This window comes from Ciconia boyciana, chromosome 13 (genome assembly GCF_034638445.1).
Source record: "Ciconia boyciana chromosome 13, ASM3463844v1, whole genome shotgun sequence".
Lineage (NCBI taxonomy): Eukaryota > Metazoa > Chordata > Aves > Ciconiiformes > Ciconiidae > Ciconia > Ciconia boyciana.
The window spans coordinates 8713313-8732119 of NC_132946.1; the positions used below are offsets into that span (position 1 = coordinate 8713313).

Genomic DNA, 18807 nt, shown 5'->3' on the forward strand with positions numbered 1-18807 from the left:
TAGCAAATAGGAAACTCAGAGAAGGAGGGAAAAGAAAAAAAAAAAAAAAAAAAAAGATTACCACATTTATTTCTGGTCACTGCATCTAAACTAACAAAATGTATTTGTCTGTACCAGTCTGTGTCTGCTGAAAAAAACCGCAGTCTTTCATGGAAGCGCAGCTTCACGCATTTACAGGCTGATTCACCAGAGGCTTCTGGACGTGTTTCATTTCTTTATTCAAATAACCCTCATGCCATGGGAGTGTTATGTGCAACACCCTTCCGTTTCATACACGCTTTTACTGTTGGGTTTTCTGTGCACTGTCTCTCATCTACATCGTACATAATGAAAAGTTGGTTTTATCGACCTTGCGCCAGAGCCAGAGGTGGATTGTGCAGAAGTACCTGGCAGCTCTCACTGACTTTCAGTCACCTTTTTTCTTCAATTTCTTTGTTCCTCTATTTTTTATTAGATGTCTTATGTCTTTTATTGACAGTTTCTTCCACAAGGGATGTTGTCACTCCTCTACACACACTCATGCTCTTGCTTGCACTCTCAGTATGTGTATAACTATATGAGAGAGTACTGGCAACAGAAAGAGAAATATGCACAGCATGGGCTTAGACCCAACCTCTTCTCCAGAAAGCACATTTTAGCTACATCATCTTGAAAGCCTTTCTGTTGAGATAGCTATTGCTTCCCACTACAAAATGGAGAAAAGCTGCAAAGTCATCTTTGAAATTGTTTCAGCTGAGCCAACGCACATCAAAAAGCAAGAGGTTTGCTTTTTTGTAGTTAGAAAGACAAAGAGCTCTATAGCATCTGTAGCGCAGAGGTCAAAACAAGACCTCTTGAGAGCATATGAATTAATTACAAATGCTTCCTTTTCACATCTATTTTCTTCCAGCACTAGCGTGACCACTAATTTCCAGGTGCAATCAGTAGAGCGGGCCCGTGGCTCCAACCAGGCTCTACTTTCACCATACTCACTCCCATGCGCACCCTCCCAGCACACGTCCCTTTTCATACTTTAGCCACCATTCTCCAAGTGCAAAGTTCCTTCTGCTTTAACAAGCAGTTATACATTAAAGTGGCCAACGACTGGCTCTGTTGGAGTGTGTACTGGTGTTTTATATAAAAGGGGTTTATTTCATTGAAAAACAAATGTTGACATAAAATTTCAGTCTCCTTTATATAGGAAAAAAATTCCTTAAGCCCAAGTGAAAAAGTGAATCCCATCAACTTTAAAAGAGTCTGTAAACAAGGGCATCTTGCAGTGCCAGGATACTGCAAATTACCAGAGGTTTCTGCAACCCTAAATTTGGTGCTCATTTAGGATTCTGTTAAGTAAGCTAAATATATTATTGAGAAAGGAAAATAAGCAGCAAAAAGAACAGCTTTTTTAAATGCATAGTTCAAATATAATAAATCTTTCAATAATCTAATATAATTGATGTACAAGTAACAAAATCACTCTGGAACTTCATTACAAGAGTAAGACATTGTTTTCTCTCAGTAGAAATTATTCTTTCCTTGTTATGTTCTTCAATGAGGAGAAAAGTATGCTCAATAGTCATCTTTATTTTTCTGCTTTACGGGTAAACACCTTTTGCAGAAGACACTCGCATGTGAGCTAGACACTGACATGCCAGTCTTTCAGAGTACCACTGATGATACTGTTAGTGACACTGAGTGAAAAAGCAAAATGCTACAATAAACTTGATTTAAAAAAAAAAAAGAAAAGAAAAAAGAAAAAAAACAGGAGGAAGGAGGAAGAAAATAAAAGAATGAGCAACTGAAGAAGAGGGGACTGGAAAGCAATCAGATACGTACCTCCTAATGCAGAATAAGCAGAGACAGCCAGTCACAGAACAGAAAGGTGATAGGTCATAGGCCATAAGGAAAACAAGAAGGCACATTTAAACCACTCATTAAAAAATCATAGCCAAAACCAAACCAAGAGAAACTCACAAATAATATGGAAAAATAAAGACATACAAAAATAACTATTTGAAGAGAAATACTTTTTTTTGTACACAGAAAACTGAGTTGAAATATCACACAGTTTTCTGAAATGACCTTATGGAGACTTCACTGTTATTCATCGGTCACAGCATGTAAATACCATAGGGCGTTTCCTTTTTGTCGCTGAGGTTTTATTTCTTATATATCAGAAATAAAACTCCAAAGTTTGAAACAAGATTGCTAATTTGGATATGTAAAATAAGAAGTAACAAACTTCAGGCGTAAAGGAGTTACTTATTTTTGTTCATACATTTTTAAATACAAATTACAAAGTTAATCCTGTTACCTTCACAAGAAAGCAGATAGACACAGAAGCAGCAAACATGCTAACAACGAACAAACATATAGCAGCAAAACTGCCCTTATAACTAACCTAATTTCAGCAGCCAACCTTCTCTATCTGGATTAAAAAATGTATGCGTTAGATCATTTCCATCATCCTCTGGAATTTTAAACGGCTCATTCTTAATACTTTCATATAAATTCTAGAAGAATAAAAAAAGAGGAAAAAAGACCTCATTAATAAATGTCTAACAGAAAATGCAACCAGGACATCCTACTGCTTCTCAGACTATTTGTATAAAAAGCATAGGAAATACAGTCCATAAAATTCTGGACCATCCCTTCTCAAACGTTGTTTACTGCTTTGATTAAGTTTGATTTTAAATTACTTCATCTATAAACTAATGTCTCTTTTTTACAGATTCTATAAGCACTGCTAGCAAAGACTTTTTTTTTTTTCTTTAACTTCAGCATTCAGTATTTCAGAGGTTTCAGCTTCAGGTCTCATTTAGTACAAGTTTTGCCAAATGAATCTGGGTTTTCAGAAAATGGTTTAGACCATCACACTGTCTTGGAGAAATAAGTATTTTTAATCTCAAGGGACAGGAGGAAGCTCCACAAGACACATGGAAAGAAATGAGAGGCAATAATGAAACAATGATTTTTACTATTTTTTCCAGCTTTCTCTGACTTATCCAGAAATACTACTTTTTTTTTCATAAGAATCCAATTCCACAAGAATTTTGCCATCAGCAAACTACTGAGAGATACACAGCGTTTTCTCTGGAATCTCCTCTCCTCAACAAAAGACTGAATATAGGGAGAACTAGCTCAAAGCAGCTGTGAATATCAGAAAATGCTTCTTTCAGCTATTCAAATGGTTATGCATACTAGAAAATGTTGTTCTTACTTTCCCTCGGCAAATCTGCTTCAGAACTGTTGTACACGCTTCTACGTTTCCTATTAAAAACACAAAGCAATGCCTTGTCTTACCCAGTCTAACTTACCCGTAGCAATTCTTCTGGAAGGTCTCCACCTTCATTAATTCCACGATTCATAGAAATAAACCTCTCTACTGTTGGTTTATCTCTTACATTGTGGTTGTGCAGACTGGTATTTAACATAATGATCGCAAATGACAGCACATAGCATGTATCTGGAATAAGATTTGAAAAATTATTTCTCTCTGTGTATTGTGGCAGAAACCTGTGAAATGAATATATAACTCATCCTGACTGATAAAGAAACAGGTAGTCGAAAAATCCCGAACACTATACACGAAAGCAAAGTCTCATCTTTCTTTAACCTGTTGAAGCAAGCCTAAGAAGAAAAAATATGTAACAATTCAAATTAAAAGCCAGTACGAGAAAAACAGTACAAGAATTCAAAAAAATTTTTAAACTCTCTGAAATCATTGCTATCACCCTAAATTAACATTTCACTTGAAACACTGAAGCGTTCTTGGGCAAAACATTCTCTGAACACAGATTTTGCCTAAATCATATTGGTAGATCCTATAATAGACTTGTTCAATCAGACTCCTATTCAAACTACTTCCAAAGCTTTGTCCAAAGAGAAAGACCAGTTTCTTCAAAATAATATCTGAACTGCATTTAAACAGACTGAAAATTACATTTATTCAATTTCTTGGCATATACAAGGTGGCTTGTACCACTGAATAATATCAAAAGATGACAAAGGAGATCTTATCATGCCTCTTGACATGTTTATGATTATAGTAAATTCTCCCAGAATTCAAGTACATGATCCTGTGTAAGAAAAAGCAGGATGGAAACCTCTCTGCTACATAGAGGAAAAATGTGTTTGCATCTTCAACATTTTGTTTTCAATAAGTATTTTCCTCTCTAGCTGTTGCAGACCTGCTTTACATTAACCTTTTCCTAGCCTATTTGTTCCTCAAACTAAGTGATCAACAGCAAGCTATGCGTGTATATAACTAAACAGACCAACAATGCCAGAATGCTAGGGCATTCTGTGCAGTACCACAAAGTTTTGTTAGCTTTTATGACTTGAGTAATTCTAAACCAAGTAATTCAATGGAGAACTGAGGTGCATTTCTAACTGAGATAAATTACTGCTGAACAGACTGCTAAAGAGAAAGGATACAGTCCTAATAACAGAAATGGATGACTTTCTAGATAATATACTATAGCCATGTATAGATGGACTTGATACAGAGATAATCAGCTGTAAAGTCCTTATAACTGACAGATTAGACTATCCAACCTATTGGTCTCTTCTGCCTCTAAGCCCCTGAAAATCTTACTTTTCCAATTCCTAGCCAAAATCTTTGGTGACATTTCTAAAGTGTGTTTTATACTTTAATTGGCTTAGATATATATTAATGCTGAAGATTTATAAATGGAAGTGCATTCTGCCCATAAGCTTGCATCTCCTGGAGACAAAGTGTAGGATTAGACAGTTGCATTTTCTCAGTTCTCAGAAATTTCTCATTTCACATGCTATTTTATCCTGAACTTCTGAACTGGCCATCATCTCCTTGCATCAGATGTAGAAGAACATACATGATCAAAAAAAAAAAAAAACCACTTAAGAACTCATACTGTTTCCTGTGACTAACCTGTAGACTGGAAGACTCCTGGGTTACAAAGGCAATAGCGTGAAGCAAAAGCTTCCATCATACGATCAATTTTTTGAGCCTCTCCTGGGAGTCTGAAGCTCCACAGAAACTGCCTACAGAAGGGAAGAATAGTTGTTAGACTTATTCCACTATTTATATATTAAGCATATATTACTAATAATCAGAAACAAACAAACAAAAAACCCCAGCAAAGTCTATATAAAATGTCCTAGAAATATGTTCTCAATCTCTCAACACACAAGTCAGGAGCTATTATAAAGCAACATGCACAGATGGCTAGCCCAGTAATTCAGCCAGCAACACTGCATGCTATCAGGCAAGATAATATGGCAGTTCATATTCTGAGACTCTCTCTTTTTTTCCAGACTACTAAACAATTTTCTGTATGCATCCCATTTTTGCCATGAGAATGCTATGGGGAAACAATCAATTCAATCCTCCCTGGGTTTCCTGGCTACTAAAAGCGATAAACACTCAGCTAGACTTTACTTACAAGGTAAAAAGACACATTACATAAAATATTTCTGGTAGGGGAGAGAAGCAAGGAATACAAAAACACTTAACATCATTACTTGAACTCCTCAAACATTTAAAAAATAACAACAACAAGAAAAACCTCAGTGCTTAGAGAGGTGCTGCCTCTCTAGTGTAAGTTCCCCCTACAAGTACCAGACCCAGATCTTAAAAATAAAGACTCATCATATCACCTCAGTAATTTTGTAATATATGCAGGAGATTTGTGCTCCTTAGATCATTTAGCAGCATGAACTGAAATAGAGTTTTTACATTCATAACTCTTTAGTTCTATTATTTCTATTCAGGTACACTGGAATGCATACAGGACAGAAGTCTTCACAAATTTACTTTTGGCACACTGTGGCACTAAAAAGCTCCAATGAATTTAGTTACTTATTCTTTTCTTTCTTAGCAAAAGAATGATCTAAATTAAAACAGGATCGAAAACAGCAAAGTTACATGCTCTGCCATGCAAAACAAGTTCTCGATATTCCCTGTACACTGGGTGCCAATATAATAACCATCTATTCCTGTCTTCATCAGTTTTCATTTTAGGACATTATATTAAAGTGTCGCAGGCCATCTTTAGTTTGTCAGCTCTATATACTGCCTTTTACTCACCTCATGCAAGGTTCCAACCCAGATCACGAATTTTGTAAGCTACCAAAATACAAACATTTAATAGTAGCAGCTGCTAAGGAAGAATAAAGTCAAACCTAACGTTAAATTGAGTAAAAAAAGATAGGAATATGAAGTCTCCCAGACAAGCTTCAGCAGCCAGAGAAAAGGCTTCCTTAGCTCAAGCCTCAGGCAGCTCAAGTTATCATCACCACATCACTCAACCATAGCAAAGCTGTCCTGACTCCACATCACAAAGCACTGCACCAGAGACAAAGATCACACAGACATTTCAATTTATCTGGTGTCAGGAGGGAGTCACTCATGGCAACGAAACTGGCAGTACTGTCTAAATCAACTTAATTTGCTAGATCTATTATGGACTTCCACCAAGACAAGAAGGGACTTCACAAGGTCACTGTACGCTGGCATCCCAGAGAAATCAACTGTTCACTCAGCAAAGGAAAAGAGCATACTAAGATATTACACTTTCTTTCACGTAACAGGTGGGGAACTCTGAGGAAAGCAGAAGGAAATTACTTGTTTCAAAGTTTACCTCTTTGTAATTGAACATAATCACTGATTATGGTCAGCGGGATTCCCCCACTCCCCGCCCAGACGAACAAGTTGAGGTGGAAGGAAAGGAGAAAGAAGATGGCAGCAAAGAAAATTATTTATTTGCTTGGGTTAGCGGTTAGTTTGGTTTTTTACCTATCTCTGTGCTAAGATATAAAACAGATCTTCAAATGTTCATATATGGCAGGCACCCCAAAGAGTTACAGCTATGTTTTAGTTGTTTGTATTTGTGTGAAATAACTAAAAGTTTTCACCTTCAAAGGCAGCACACACACAAGCAATTGGAAAGGTTAAAACAGAGCTGTCTCTGCCAACTTGCACAGTAACACATATAATCGTGGTAAGCTGTAGATCAGCTTTCTGACGAATAAATCAACACAGTGATTCACACAAACATGCAATTTGATAAAGGAAGCTCAGGTCAAAATAAAAAGAAGGAATTTACTCACCTTAAGGCTTGTACAAGATTGAGATCAGCGAACTCATGGAGTTCAACAAAAGCCTGAAGAACTTTAATATTAAATTCATCTCTATAAAAGACAAAAATGGAAACAGACAATTACAATTCTGAACTTTAAAGGCTTGTTAGTTATCTCTATTTGCTTCCAAGAATAGGCAAGGAAATAAATTATCATACTGATCAAATCAAGTCATCAGAAATAGTTTACACATTTGAGAGGTATTTTAATATTTAATACTAGTATTTTGCCCATTTTTGCTGGTAGGTTAGCAAAAGCCAGTATACTTGAGCTGATTTTAGCACTTGCTTATTTAAATGACCTAAAAATTGCCTGGCCTTCTTTGCTTCACATTTATTATTACTGCACCTGCCTTGATATGGGATGACACCTCATAAATTTATCCAGTAAAAAGTCTTTTGCAGAAATTGTGCCATGAACTCTTAAAACAACGGTTAATGTAAGATTAATTTCTTTAGCCATACAACACAAGAAAAACAAACTATCCTGTTTTTTCCTCTAAGAACAGAAAATATTAAAGCAGTATATTCATTTATGTACAAAGATGAGGAACGGAAATGCTTCAACTGATTGTACCTAAGAAAAAGAACAGCTTTTTAAAAGATCTACTTAGTACATTCTATATTCTTAACTCCATTCTCAAAAATCGTTACAATAAAAGTTTACTAAAATCAGAATAGGTTTTGAACAGGCTTCCTCTCACCTATCTTTTTATATTGCTATGTAAACCATGAGCTAAATTATGCTTTGTTTGATACAAAGGTGTTTAAACGCAAAAGTAACATTTAAACATTAATGAACACAAAACTATTTGGATGCAGACAGAATTTAGCCTACACCATCACTGAGTTCACATGCCAGAAGCGTAAAGGTTTATAATCATCAGGGTGTGCTTTAAATACATCACCAAGACAGAATGTTGCATATCAGCCTCCACCCGGAAATAGAAAAGTGTGCACCCACTAAGAACTATCTGTTGCATTACTGACTAACTGCATAGTCAGGCTAACCTGTAACACTCACGAGTAAATACCTTAAAACGAACTATTCATTCATTAGGATGTCCCCATATTGTTTACAGAAAAACACATCAGCTCTGTCAAGCAAAACAAAGCAATTCTCATCAAATTTAGTAATGCACAATTCAACTGCGTGGCTATTTTTCAGTGCAGTAAAATAAAGTGTCATAATAGTATAATAAAAGAGAGCACTCAGAGGTACTTCGTTACTCTAAGCCAAATATTGATTTTGCTTATATGTACATAAAGCTGCAGTAATTCAGAACAAATATTAGCCTTAGAATCTAATTTTTGCTCTTCTAGAGCAAAATTATGTAGACTGGATTAATAGTGATACTTGTGCGGGGTACAGCTCCAAAGATACAAGCCAAATATCATGAGAGGTCAAGGAAGCCACTTAAAAAAAAATAAGTGAAGACTTACCCACATATAAAGAAATCTTAAATCTTTTATAGGATGTAATTCATCCCTTATTTATTGTACATTTTTAGGTATTATCTCATTCCATTTTACCATTCACTTTTTTCAGTTTGCTGAATGCTGTAAGACTATAAAAGTCAATAGTTTAAAATATACCTCTTTATGGCAGAATGTTATACAAATATTTCATTCTATTGACTATCCTGGTCTCATCTTCAGCTATATTTAGCTAGAATGCAGAAGTGATTCATGATGGGCCCCTGAGAGGGAGTGGCAAAGTAAAAGAGAATGTCCTCAGACTCCAAATGCCTTGATAAAAGACAATACATAACTCAACAAAAACTAATCTATAATATGCACTTCCATTTGCATAGCACAAATCACTTAATAGCCTGTTTCTGAGGTAGTCACAGAAGCAAAACCAGCAGCTTAAGACCACCCCAATTGCCACATTTTACTTTATCCCAGAGTATTTATTTTACCCCAGGACCTATAGGCCTGATACACTGTTTTCAGAGGAACATGAACAAAAATTATTAGGATTCTAGGAAATTAATGTTGCAGTTCAAAGGAGTATTATGAACCAATTCCCCATTCCAGACCTGACTACCTTGAAACATCCATACACATTCCTGAAAATCAGACTGTCATCTCTTCACCTCCACCTTCCTTTACTAATTCATATAAGGGAAGAAAAAAAAAATAGACAGAAATACCATTTGCTTTCCAATTACCATGTTAATATTACAACCTTCACAGAAATGAAGAAACATGCAAAAAACAATTACAGTAGACTGACTGGATACATTGAATAAGAGCTGTTTTTAAAGCAAAAAATAATTTTAAATTTCTTTTTTACTTCAGCTGCTCCTTAAACTGGACAGGTTGCTTCTGCCTTGTGGCAAAATAGGAGCAGTATGTTAATTTTTTTCACTTCTCCTAAGATTTTATTATCCAGTTGATAGATTTATACAAAATTTCCTGATCAAATTTGCTATTCAGTATGACCACTATATTTGTCTGTATTTAAGTCTTGAAAAATTCAGAAGATATAATTGCATTGCATATTTATCTGAACACATACTCAATATTAAGAAAGGTTGCCCTGTATTTTCAGATTAGACCACAGTGCTGCCCAGCAGCATCCCTGCCAGGGATGCAAAAGAACAAGCAATAAATTTTTTAATTTTAAATGTGAACCCATAAATAGTCACACGAATATTATTGATTACTCCAGTGGGCCTGGACATATTGGTAAGGCCTTTCTGCATGAGTACAGGGGTTCTGGGAATAGGGCTAGAAAAACTGAAATTATTTCAGAAGACAATACCACGGTAGAATGCAGCTCTCAAAAACAAACACAGACTGCTTTATACAAGCTTTGTTACAGTTTTGCAGTTATGGACATTAACCTATAAGTGATTTTGTAATACTGATTGCCCAAATATTCAAGAGCAACAACATAATGCCGTTGTATAAAAATTGTTGGAATGTCTACATATACTATACAGAAACTTCATAGTGAACTTCTATTTTCAAAATATACATATTACAGTGAAAACTTTCATTAAATGTATTAAAGTCAGGAGGAAATTGCTGAGCACAAACTAAGCCATTGATGCTGTAAACAGATTACGGGTGCCTCAAAAGGGATCTGCCAGAACATATCACTACAGGAGTATATCCTAAATGAATCAACTTTTAAACCTCCATAACTGGCATCTGAACCGGAACATGTGCAAGCACGTAGATACACGTACTCCAACCCACTCTTCACTTCTGTCTCTCTCTGCTGCCTTTTCCGAAATCAATTCCTGGGTTGCACAGCAATGGAAGTAATTTGCATTTTGATTGTGTTTTGCAATAGTATACCTAAATAGGCATGTTGCATGTTTATTGTACTAGGATTGATAAAGATAGGGCGCGGCTGCCCTTTGAGATGCCTACTTACTAATGGGAAGCCTGTGTTCTGGGAAGAAGACAACACTGAAACCTGGTTATAACTGTTGTCCCAGGAACTATCCATTTTAATAAGTAATTTCTTTACTATCCAATTATTAGTGATTGTAAATCACTCCTTGTCTGGGCAGAGTATCAAGAGTTACCGGAACTGTTGCAATACAACTCTCAGACATTCCAAAAGCTTATGGTATTAAATTCTGCACTGTAGCCAAATTTAAGGGTATTTTCTCAAAATAGTAAGTTACAATGAATTAAATATTATTCCACAATGTACCCATTTAAAAAAAAACCAATCACCTAATGGAACAAAAAAACCTATCACAGTACCGTAGTAGTTTTACTTCCCACTGTAGCTTTTATAGATCTCGGAGTAGTAGAGTAGCGCTCTCATGCAGCCTGTGAAGGGGAAGGTAACTACCAAAACCTGTCGTATGCTTTGTAAACTCAAGAACAAAGTTTCAGTATTTTTATTTTACCTTTCACCGAGGTAATCTCCAATTACCGTTTTATTTAATCCTTCTCCTTTATAAAGGAACTGTGCAATGTCTTCTGCAGTGTTCTGCAGGAGGTCATTTTCTATCAGAAACTGTATTCCCTAGGAAGAGCAATTCCAGAGGAAAAGGAATGTTATGTTTTTTTCCACAAGCATTTATGTAAACACCGCCTATAACATTTGGTATTAATATACTGACACAGACATATACATAGCACATTAAGAATTACATTAGCCTACAGATTTTTTTTTTAAATGAAATGGTAAACAAATGTTTTTCAGTTAGATAAGTAATATTTAGTACTGGTTTAAAAGATTAAAATGAGAACACATTTTTAAGGCTAGAAGTACTAGGTGGCAGCTTGAATCCCTCAACAATAGAAACATCAAATATTAATTGAATAATGATTCCATGTTGCTCTTTGGAGTTAACGTGTGAGTTAGCCTGTTCACAATATTGCATAAGTGTCTGCAGAGGCATAATCTGTAAAATCATATAATGAAGAGGTATGTAGGAATAACTTAATTACCACCATGACACAAAATAAAGCATCTGTTATAATCTACAAACTGCAACCCAATACATCAAGCCACTACTTGCAGTAGAAGTTGCGGATGAAGATACTGAAACCGGTTTAAAAGAGTTTATGCTGACGCTGGGATTATCAGTGACTTCTGGTTGTGCTGGATCTAAACTATTCACAAAGGACTTGAACTAGGCTATTCACAAAGGACTGTTCACAAACCAGTCAAGCGTCTACCATGGAGCTTCTATCAAAGCCAGGAGGAGTGTCTTACCCTGTCCCTCAGTGGGTACTTGATCAAGCCCCTGGACTCCTATGCCTCCATAAATTACTGGCCCTACAACTGGCTCACTCTAGAGATGCCCAGAGAACTTTCTGCAAAGCAGTAAAGAAAGGAGACTAAGAGTTATATAAAGATTACGTAAAGGATGGAAGGGATGTTATTCCAACACTCAGCAGGACATGAAGAGATAGAGCTCTTTTTTTTCCCCACCGCACACCCCAACAAAGGTGTTGCTATTCCTGCTGATTTCATAAAACTGTTAACAGCATGCTAGTGAAAAATGGGAATGGCAGCTGTAAGTAACCCTAATGTCTTGGATTCCAAATATGTACCGAAGAGCTTAATAAATTATTCCAAATCTTTTCTACTAGCATATTTCATAATTTCAGAAATATTAGAGGTTTTTCAATTTCTGCAAATGGAATATATTTCTTTTTTATTTCATTACAACTGGGAAAACTTCCATTATTTTTTGATATAGCATAGGAGGCCCTGCAGTAACATTCAAAAAAGTAATTATCCTTCTGTTTGGTTGATTCTATTTTTTAATAATGAAATTATTACCTGCCTGACAAAAAAAGTCAGTTTTCTGACCTAATTTAACAAAGAAAATGAGCCATGAAGTTATAAGGCATGCAGCTTTTAAAAAAAATTCTGGAATGCAATTCTCTCAAAACAATTTTATCACCATCGGAAAACTTAATTTCAATGACAGGCTGGTATTCTGACTCCGACAACTTAATATTTTGATAAGTCAATTCAGAATAGACATTATTTCATTGCAAAGAATATATCTGTTTTATCTTGAAGCAGAAATAGCTGAGCTTCCCTCAAAAGTGATCCCTTCAAAGCTTGTGATAACTGTTTGTACAAAAAAATCATTTGACTATGAAACATAATGTTTTTTCCCATACCAAGTTATTCAAAAAGCTTTCTCAGCTCTGTCAACCAACACAGAGCCTTCCTTCTGACAAACATCAGAAATAGCAGTTGCAGATTCCCATGTTCAACACCTGGACCATATTATTCACGCTTAGTGTAAACAGACTGACCAGAATAGATTTTTAAAAGTTGTACAAGTAACTGAAAAAGATAATGGACATGACTAGAAGCATGGCAAACAAATTTCTGTGCACAGAAGCAGATACTACAACATACTACAAAAATAAATTTAATTTTCCTTTTTCTGGATTTTTTTTTCCTTTTTTTTTTTTTATCTGTAAGATGTTAAAGAACCAGAAGTCAAATAGACAGGAAAAGGAATTTGTCTGGGACAACAACTCCAGCGTCTGGAATAAATGGTAAAATAGGTCAGCCAAATCCCCATCAACTCCTACGCTATCTTTTGTCTTGATGCAAATTTTCTTTCTGTAGACGGATAGGAGATGGAAGACAGCTGTACTAGTTTAACCTCCCTACACAAAATTCATGGCTACAGAAATATTCAACATTGACTACAAATATTGCATAGATTTTTTTTAAGTCAGTGCAATGAAATCTGCTTTGAATTTCATAGCTTTTACAGTAACTTAACTGAAAAATTTGTAATTATTTAAACCCTGCCTTTGTCATAGAGAATTCATTTTCTGGGCCCAATGCAGGCGGTACTGACTTACAGTGCTGCGAATTTCAAGCACAGCTTTATGTCCTCTGCACAGGGATTCCTGAAGTGCTTTACAAACTTTACCATTATAGCCCTTCCCACACTAGCTAACCAAATCCAAATGGCAAGGTACATGATATTACATCACGTAACTGCGTTAAACATAGCTATTTTGAATGAGGATTTTCTGGGTGGGAGCAAGGACAATTGCTCTACATATAGGTTACACACTAGAAAACGTAAAGGTCTTCAAATAAAAATGGTAAAAGAAAATTACCTCACTGTGTTCCTCCTAATATGAAAACATCAGAACTCTCTTATTTGGTTTTAAAGAAGAAAACTTGGAAGATTCAACGCATGTATTATTACCCCAGTTCTTTCACATTCCTAACTCCAAAGACCATCTTCCCTCCCATTTATGAATGAAAAACATCCTTTTCGCAATGATTCCAAGTTAATGCTCTCAACATTTGAAGGACATATATTTTAGCAGCTGCAAACAACAAGATGGTCTAGCTTTAGAGCAGCCAGCTACTGCAGGCCACCACTGATTCATAGACATTATTAAAGAAATTACTACTGTAAGTCTGTTTACCACATTTAAATTATGTTACAGTAGCAATGCAGCCACAGCATCTATTTATAGAAATAATTTCACCCAGCAAGAACAGTAACAAAAAATAGTTAACACTGGAATGAAAGCATCTGACATCATCCTCTGACTTTGCCACAAACTTCTAGGATGTGAAAGAGCTGGAGGACAACAGCAAACTACCAGGATATTTGGGGATATTCTGCCCTCAGCAGAACTGAAGTTAGACACTCACCAAAATGGAAAATAAAAATAAAAGACATGGTCAGTAGCTTAAAAACGGTTCTATATCTCAAAGTACTTGAGTGTTTCTGGTAAACTGAAAACAGCCTGAAGAATAGCAGCCATCACTGTACTTGGAACATCACAGAAAATCCACCAAAATGTAACTGAATTCAATACAATGGGAAAGAAAACACGTCAAGAACTAACACAGAAAAACAAATGCTAAGCAATTTCCAAAAAGACCTTAAAGAAGACTCTTCACAAATTCAAAATGGAATCTCAATTACAAACAACAGAAGGCAGTAAAACAAAGCAAGGAAGATGTAAAATGAAAAGTAAAAGCTGAAGGTCAAATACATCAAAGCAGCTCTTTTAAATATATCAGAGGAAGTCTGTAAGAGCATGTGCAGGTCCCTGAATTCTCCAGAAAATTAACAATTAGTTAAGAAAAGTAGAGGCACTGCAGAGAAATGAACTACTTTACTTCTTGGCTAAATGCACGGTAGACCTCTTGAAATTGGTAACCAAGTTTCCACCTGCAGGTGTTTGTACAAGTCATATAGGTACACATACATATGTATATGTGTATACAAACATACAAATGTTCATACATGCCTTTTTCACAAACAGAACTGAGATATGCAAATATAAAAGTCTTTATGAGAACAAATTAAAAAACATGTTAAAGGTATTTTGGAAGAAACAAAAATAGGAGGGCATTAAAAAAAATGTATGGCCTCACCAATAACCAAATATCAAAATATTTTTAGAATTACATTTTACATATCAACATAGACACCTCTATCAGGTACAAATAATCTTTCTGCAAGGCAGCTCAATCAATACCTGGCATATTTGACTGTTGATAAATAACCTCCATTATCAAAAAAGGTTTGCTTAAATGAAAAAAGCACACGACTGGCAGATGACTAGATGACTGCTTCTAATTTAACCCTCTGCTCAGTGTGTCGCAGGATATATAAATAAGGCCTGTGAACTTATATTATCAGAAATGTTTTCTTAAGAAAACATGACTGTATTTGTCATAGGTCATATTACAAACAGGAACTTGATTCCTGACAAGTGGAAGAAAAATTCTCTACCTTCTTAGGGTCCATGTTGAATTTCTTCCTTCCCATGGCTATTTGCTTATTTCTTTGTGTAGTTTTGCTACACATGGAGAAAAAGAAGAAACAACAAGCAGTTATCAGTTGCTTTTTTACAAAAACTACAACTTCTGGATGAGCTTCTTTTTATTTGTATTTTGGCTACTTTGTATTTTCTACTACAAAAACAAGACATTCACTTTTTATAAGGGGGAAAATTACGTTACTATTTTCAATTCTTTCAAGTGATTGCAGTTTCAGCAAACCATATCGTTATCAATTGGACAGTCTAAAATATTACATTCTATCCAACATATTCTCTATCCAAACAAATTACATACATGAACAGGATAAAGTCAGGCTTTAGAGACTTTATAACAGACTGATTAAAGGTGATCCAATGTTTGTTTACCATGATAAAGCTATTTTTATTTGCTATTCCTGGAAGATCTGTTCCAAGGTCTTACTGAATCATGTCCATATGTTAGCATTACTTACCTTTCTTCTACGCTAGTCAGATTATCAATTTCAGTCATAACCTCAGCAATTTCAAATTTTAATCTCTGCCAAAAGAAGGAAGGACAATACATTAACCTACATTAAAACACTTTTTGAAATAATCTATCATATATTAATATGAACAATTAGGTTTTATTTTCTAATATTTGCTAGTCACCTGAAGAAAAGTGATGAATCTATGGCTTCCTTAGATATTTAGCTTAAAGATTTTACCGTAACTGAATGACTGTTAAACACATGGATACGAACTCCCAGTGTGTGCTCACATCAGAGCATCGAGACCAAACTGCCATTACCAATTTCAGTATAAGATTTCTTTACCCAGAGTTCTCTTGCACTCCTATCCTGTATGCAAATCTGCTGTTTAATGAGTTCGTGATTACACAAATCGAATGTGTACATATGCACATATTACATTACATAAATACAGAAGTTAGCATTTTTAAAAGCACACAAATGACGCATAAATCCTATTCATTATTAGTAGGATTTAGCTTAAGCCATTTATATGTTTTAAAAACATTACCTGGAATTCATACCTAGATATACACTTTACTGTAACTTAATCTACTGCAGCAGTCTTCTAAGGATCTTTACAAATAAATCAATTACCTCAATATCATCAATCAGTTCTTTTTTCCTGCGACGAATATTTAAAAGCTCTTCTCTTTCCTCTATGGAGAGGTCATCAGGCACTGGAATAGAGCAAAATGTACAGTCTTTTAGCATTTGCAAACACACCTCGTTGCTGAAAACTGAATAAACCTGATTAAGAAAAGTAAGTTTACATGAAACATCAGGGCTTTTTTTTTTTTTAGCTGGGATCATTTTCAGGAAAAGAAAAAAAAAACAACAAAAAAAACCACAAAAACCACCCAAACCTAATTTATTGGAATTCTACTTTATAAAATCAGAAGTAAGGTAATCAAATTACTATGGACAGAAACTATCTTTCAGAAGAAAGCTAGACAATCAAAGGGAACTTGTTATCATATAATACGTGGTAAGATTTGGCTCTACAGCTTAATTGCCAAATTCAAGTCTGATATCATTCCAATTATTTCAGTAACAGACCAAAATTCTTCACGTAAATGAATTATGATTCAAAAGACATGACTATCTTTCAGGGAAAAAAAGCCAAAGAAAAGCCAAAGCTATATACAACTCATTACCAAGATGTGTATCCTGGTGCTGATTTCAGACAACATCAAAATTTTAGCAGTACCCCTTCATCTGGTTGCTTTGTAGAGCAGAGATGCAGGTAAGTGCAATACTACTAACATCCTTAACAGCAAATACTTCCCATCAGTAGGATATACAAATAAACACATGGTCAGAATCAGTTATTGAACACAGTGTATCGCAAACTTATATTTTTGTGTAACATCATTTAAGTGAGTCTGACGTATTTAAGTCAATTTTAGGTCTCTCCTTGGCTATGCTAAAACAAATATGTTACCCTGTTGATAAAAATTACTTGCTACTGAAGATGCAAACGTGTTTCTGTACATGGCTATGGCTGTCACTCACTAGCAGCAGCCCCTTACCCTGTAGTCTCTGCCTAACAACCAGCAAACATGAAAAGCTATTCACACAAAACCTCTGCTTTTCTTGAGAAATTAGATTTTCCCTAGCAAGAAACTTCTTTGGACAGAGATTACTCTCACTCACTTGTACAGCACTAGACATCAAACACAAATATTCACCTCCTTTGCAATGATCCTATAACAATAGCTTTAATGCTACCCACTTTCTTGGGAATAGCTCCTTAATTATAGAACGGCTTTTTTCCTTCTACCTCAGTAAAATGTAACAACAAAAATAATTATTAAGATATTTAAATGGTTCTGTCCCACCACCAACACACAATAAATGCAGTCATTTGGAATGGCCAAAGCTGTTTCTTTATATCATATACACATGTAACAGACAAGCAACAGGATCACAAGCAAAGGTTCAGCTTGACAGATTTTTAAAGACACATTTGAAACACAGCCTCTGTTCAAATCTTAATAATGAAATATATTGATTATTTTCAACATCCAGTGGTTAAGCTCCTTTCTTTTTAGGATTTGAATCATAACATAAAATCCAAATGGCAACAGACCTTGTTAGACATGAAGTAATTATGGCAAATGATCTCATTTAACTACTCCAGATACAAACATGATTAAATTACTTCCACTTTAGGAAATGACAGTCTTCGGTTGAACGAATACCAGACTTCAATATGTTGACCTGTTTTTTTCCTTCATCTCATCAGAAACCCACCCACTCCTAAAAATTCCTTGCATGCAAATACCGATAAGATTCTTTTAACATCAAACCTTATAAATACATGTGCCTACACCACACCTTTGTCTTACTTGTATACTCTAAGATCTTAAACCAGCAAAACTCAAGAGATTTTATTACTATACGAACACTATGTACATACACACACCACAAATATTCCAATTAGTTAACCGAGGACTGACAATAAAAAAAATGAAGACTGTTACCCAATGTTGATTATTAAAAAGGCAAACTGTGTATAATCAATCACTCTCTTAGCTGGGAAGTATGCTCAAGTATCCTTAAGCATTTTTGTAGTATTACACCGGTAGATGAAATTAGATGAAAATTTTGCAGTACCAGTAATAGCAAGAGTTCTTCATTTTTTAACTTTTTGCCACAGCAGACATTTTGGTAACTCTCACCTTTGTTGGCAACTGGAAATACTAATCAGAACCCAAATAGAAAATAATCTTTGAGCATTAAATATTTAGAATTCATAGATGGTGCTTGATTTTTCTTCAAGCTGAGTTATAAAATCTCTGGATTAACTGGTAGCACAAACTCTTCCCAAAGCAGAATGTCAGTGAGTGGTACTGCAGTTTCTTCTCCCTTACATTACCGTGCAGTGAAAGCTGCTTGGGACAGGTTTGGAATATCTAGAACAAGTGAAATCGCTATTTGGA

At 35.2% G+C, this 18807-nt stretch overlaps 1 protein-coding gene across 2 annotated transcripts in view; it reads right to left on the reverse strand.

The window, feature by feature from the left end:
• CYTH3 (cytohesin 3) overlaps window positions 1-18807 on the reverse strand; it is a 53165-nt gene that overhangs the window by 9600 nt on the left and 24758 nt on the right. Inside the window, exons 2-9 of one of the 2 annotated variants that reach the window (XM_072878718.1) lie at window positions 16460-16542; window positions 15827-15891; window positions 15326-15392; window positions 10979-11097; window positions 7072-7152; window positions 4892-5004; window positions 3297-3445; window positions 2381-2492 (exon numbers count right to left, since the gene is read on the reverse strand). In XM_072878718.1, coding sequence (XP_072734819.1) covers window positions 2381-2492; window positions 3297-3445; window positions 4892-5004; window positions 7072-7152; window positions 10979-11097; window positions 15326-15392; window positions 15827-15891; window positions 16460-16542 — 789 coding nt within the window. Of the gene's footprint in view, window positions 1-2380; window positions 2493-3296; window positions 3446-4891; window positions 5005-7071; window positions 7153-10978; window positions 11098-15325; window positions 15393-15826; window positions 15892-16459; window positions 16577-18807 lie in introns of those variants that run through there. The other variant, XM_072878716.1, reaches the window with a different exon arrangement.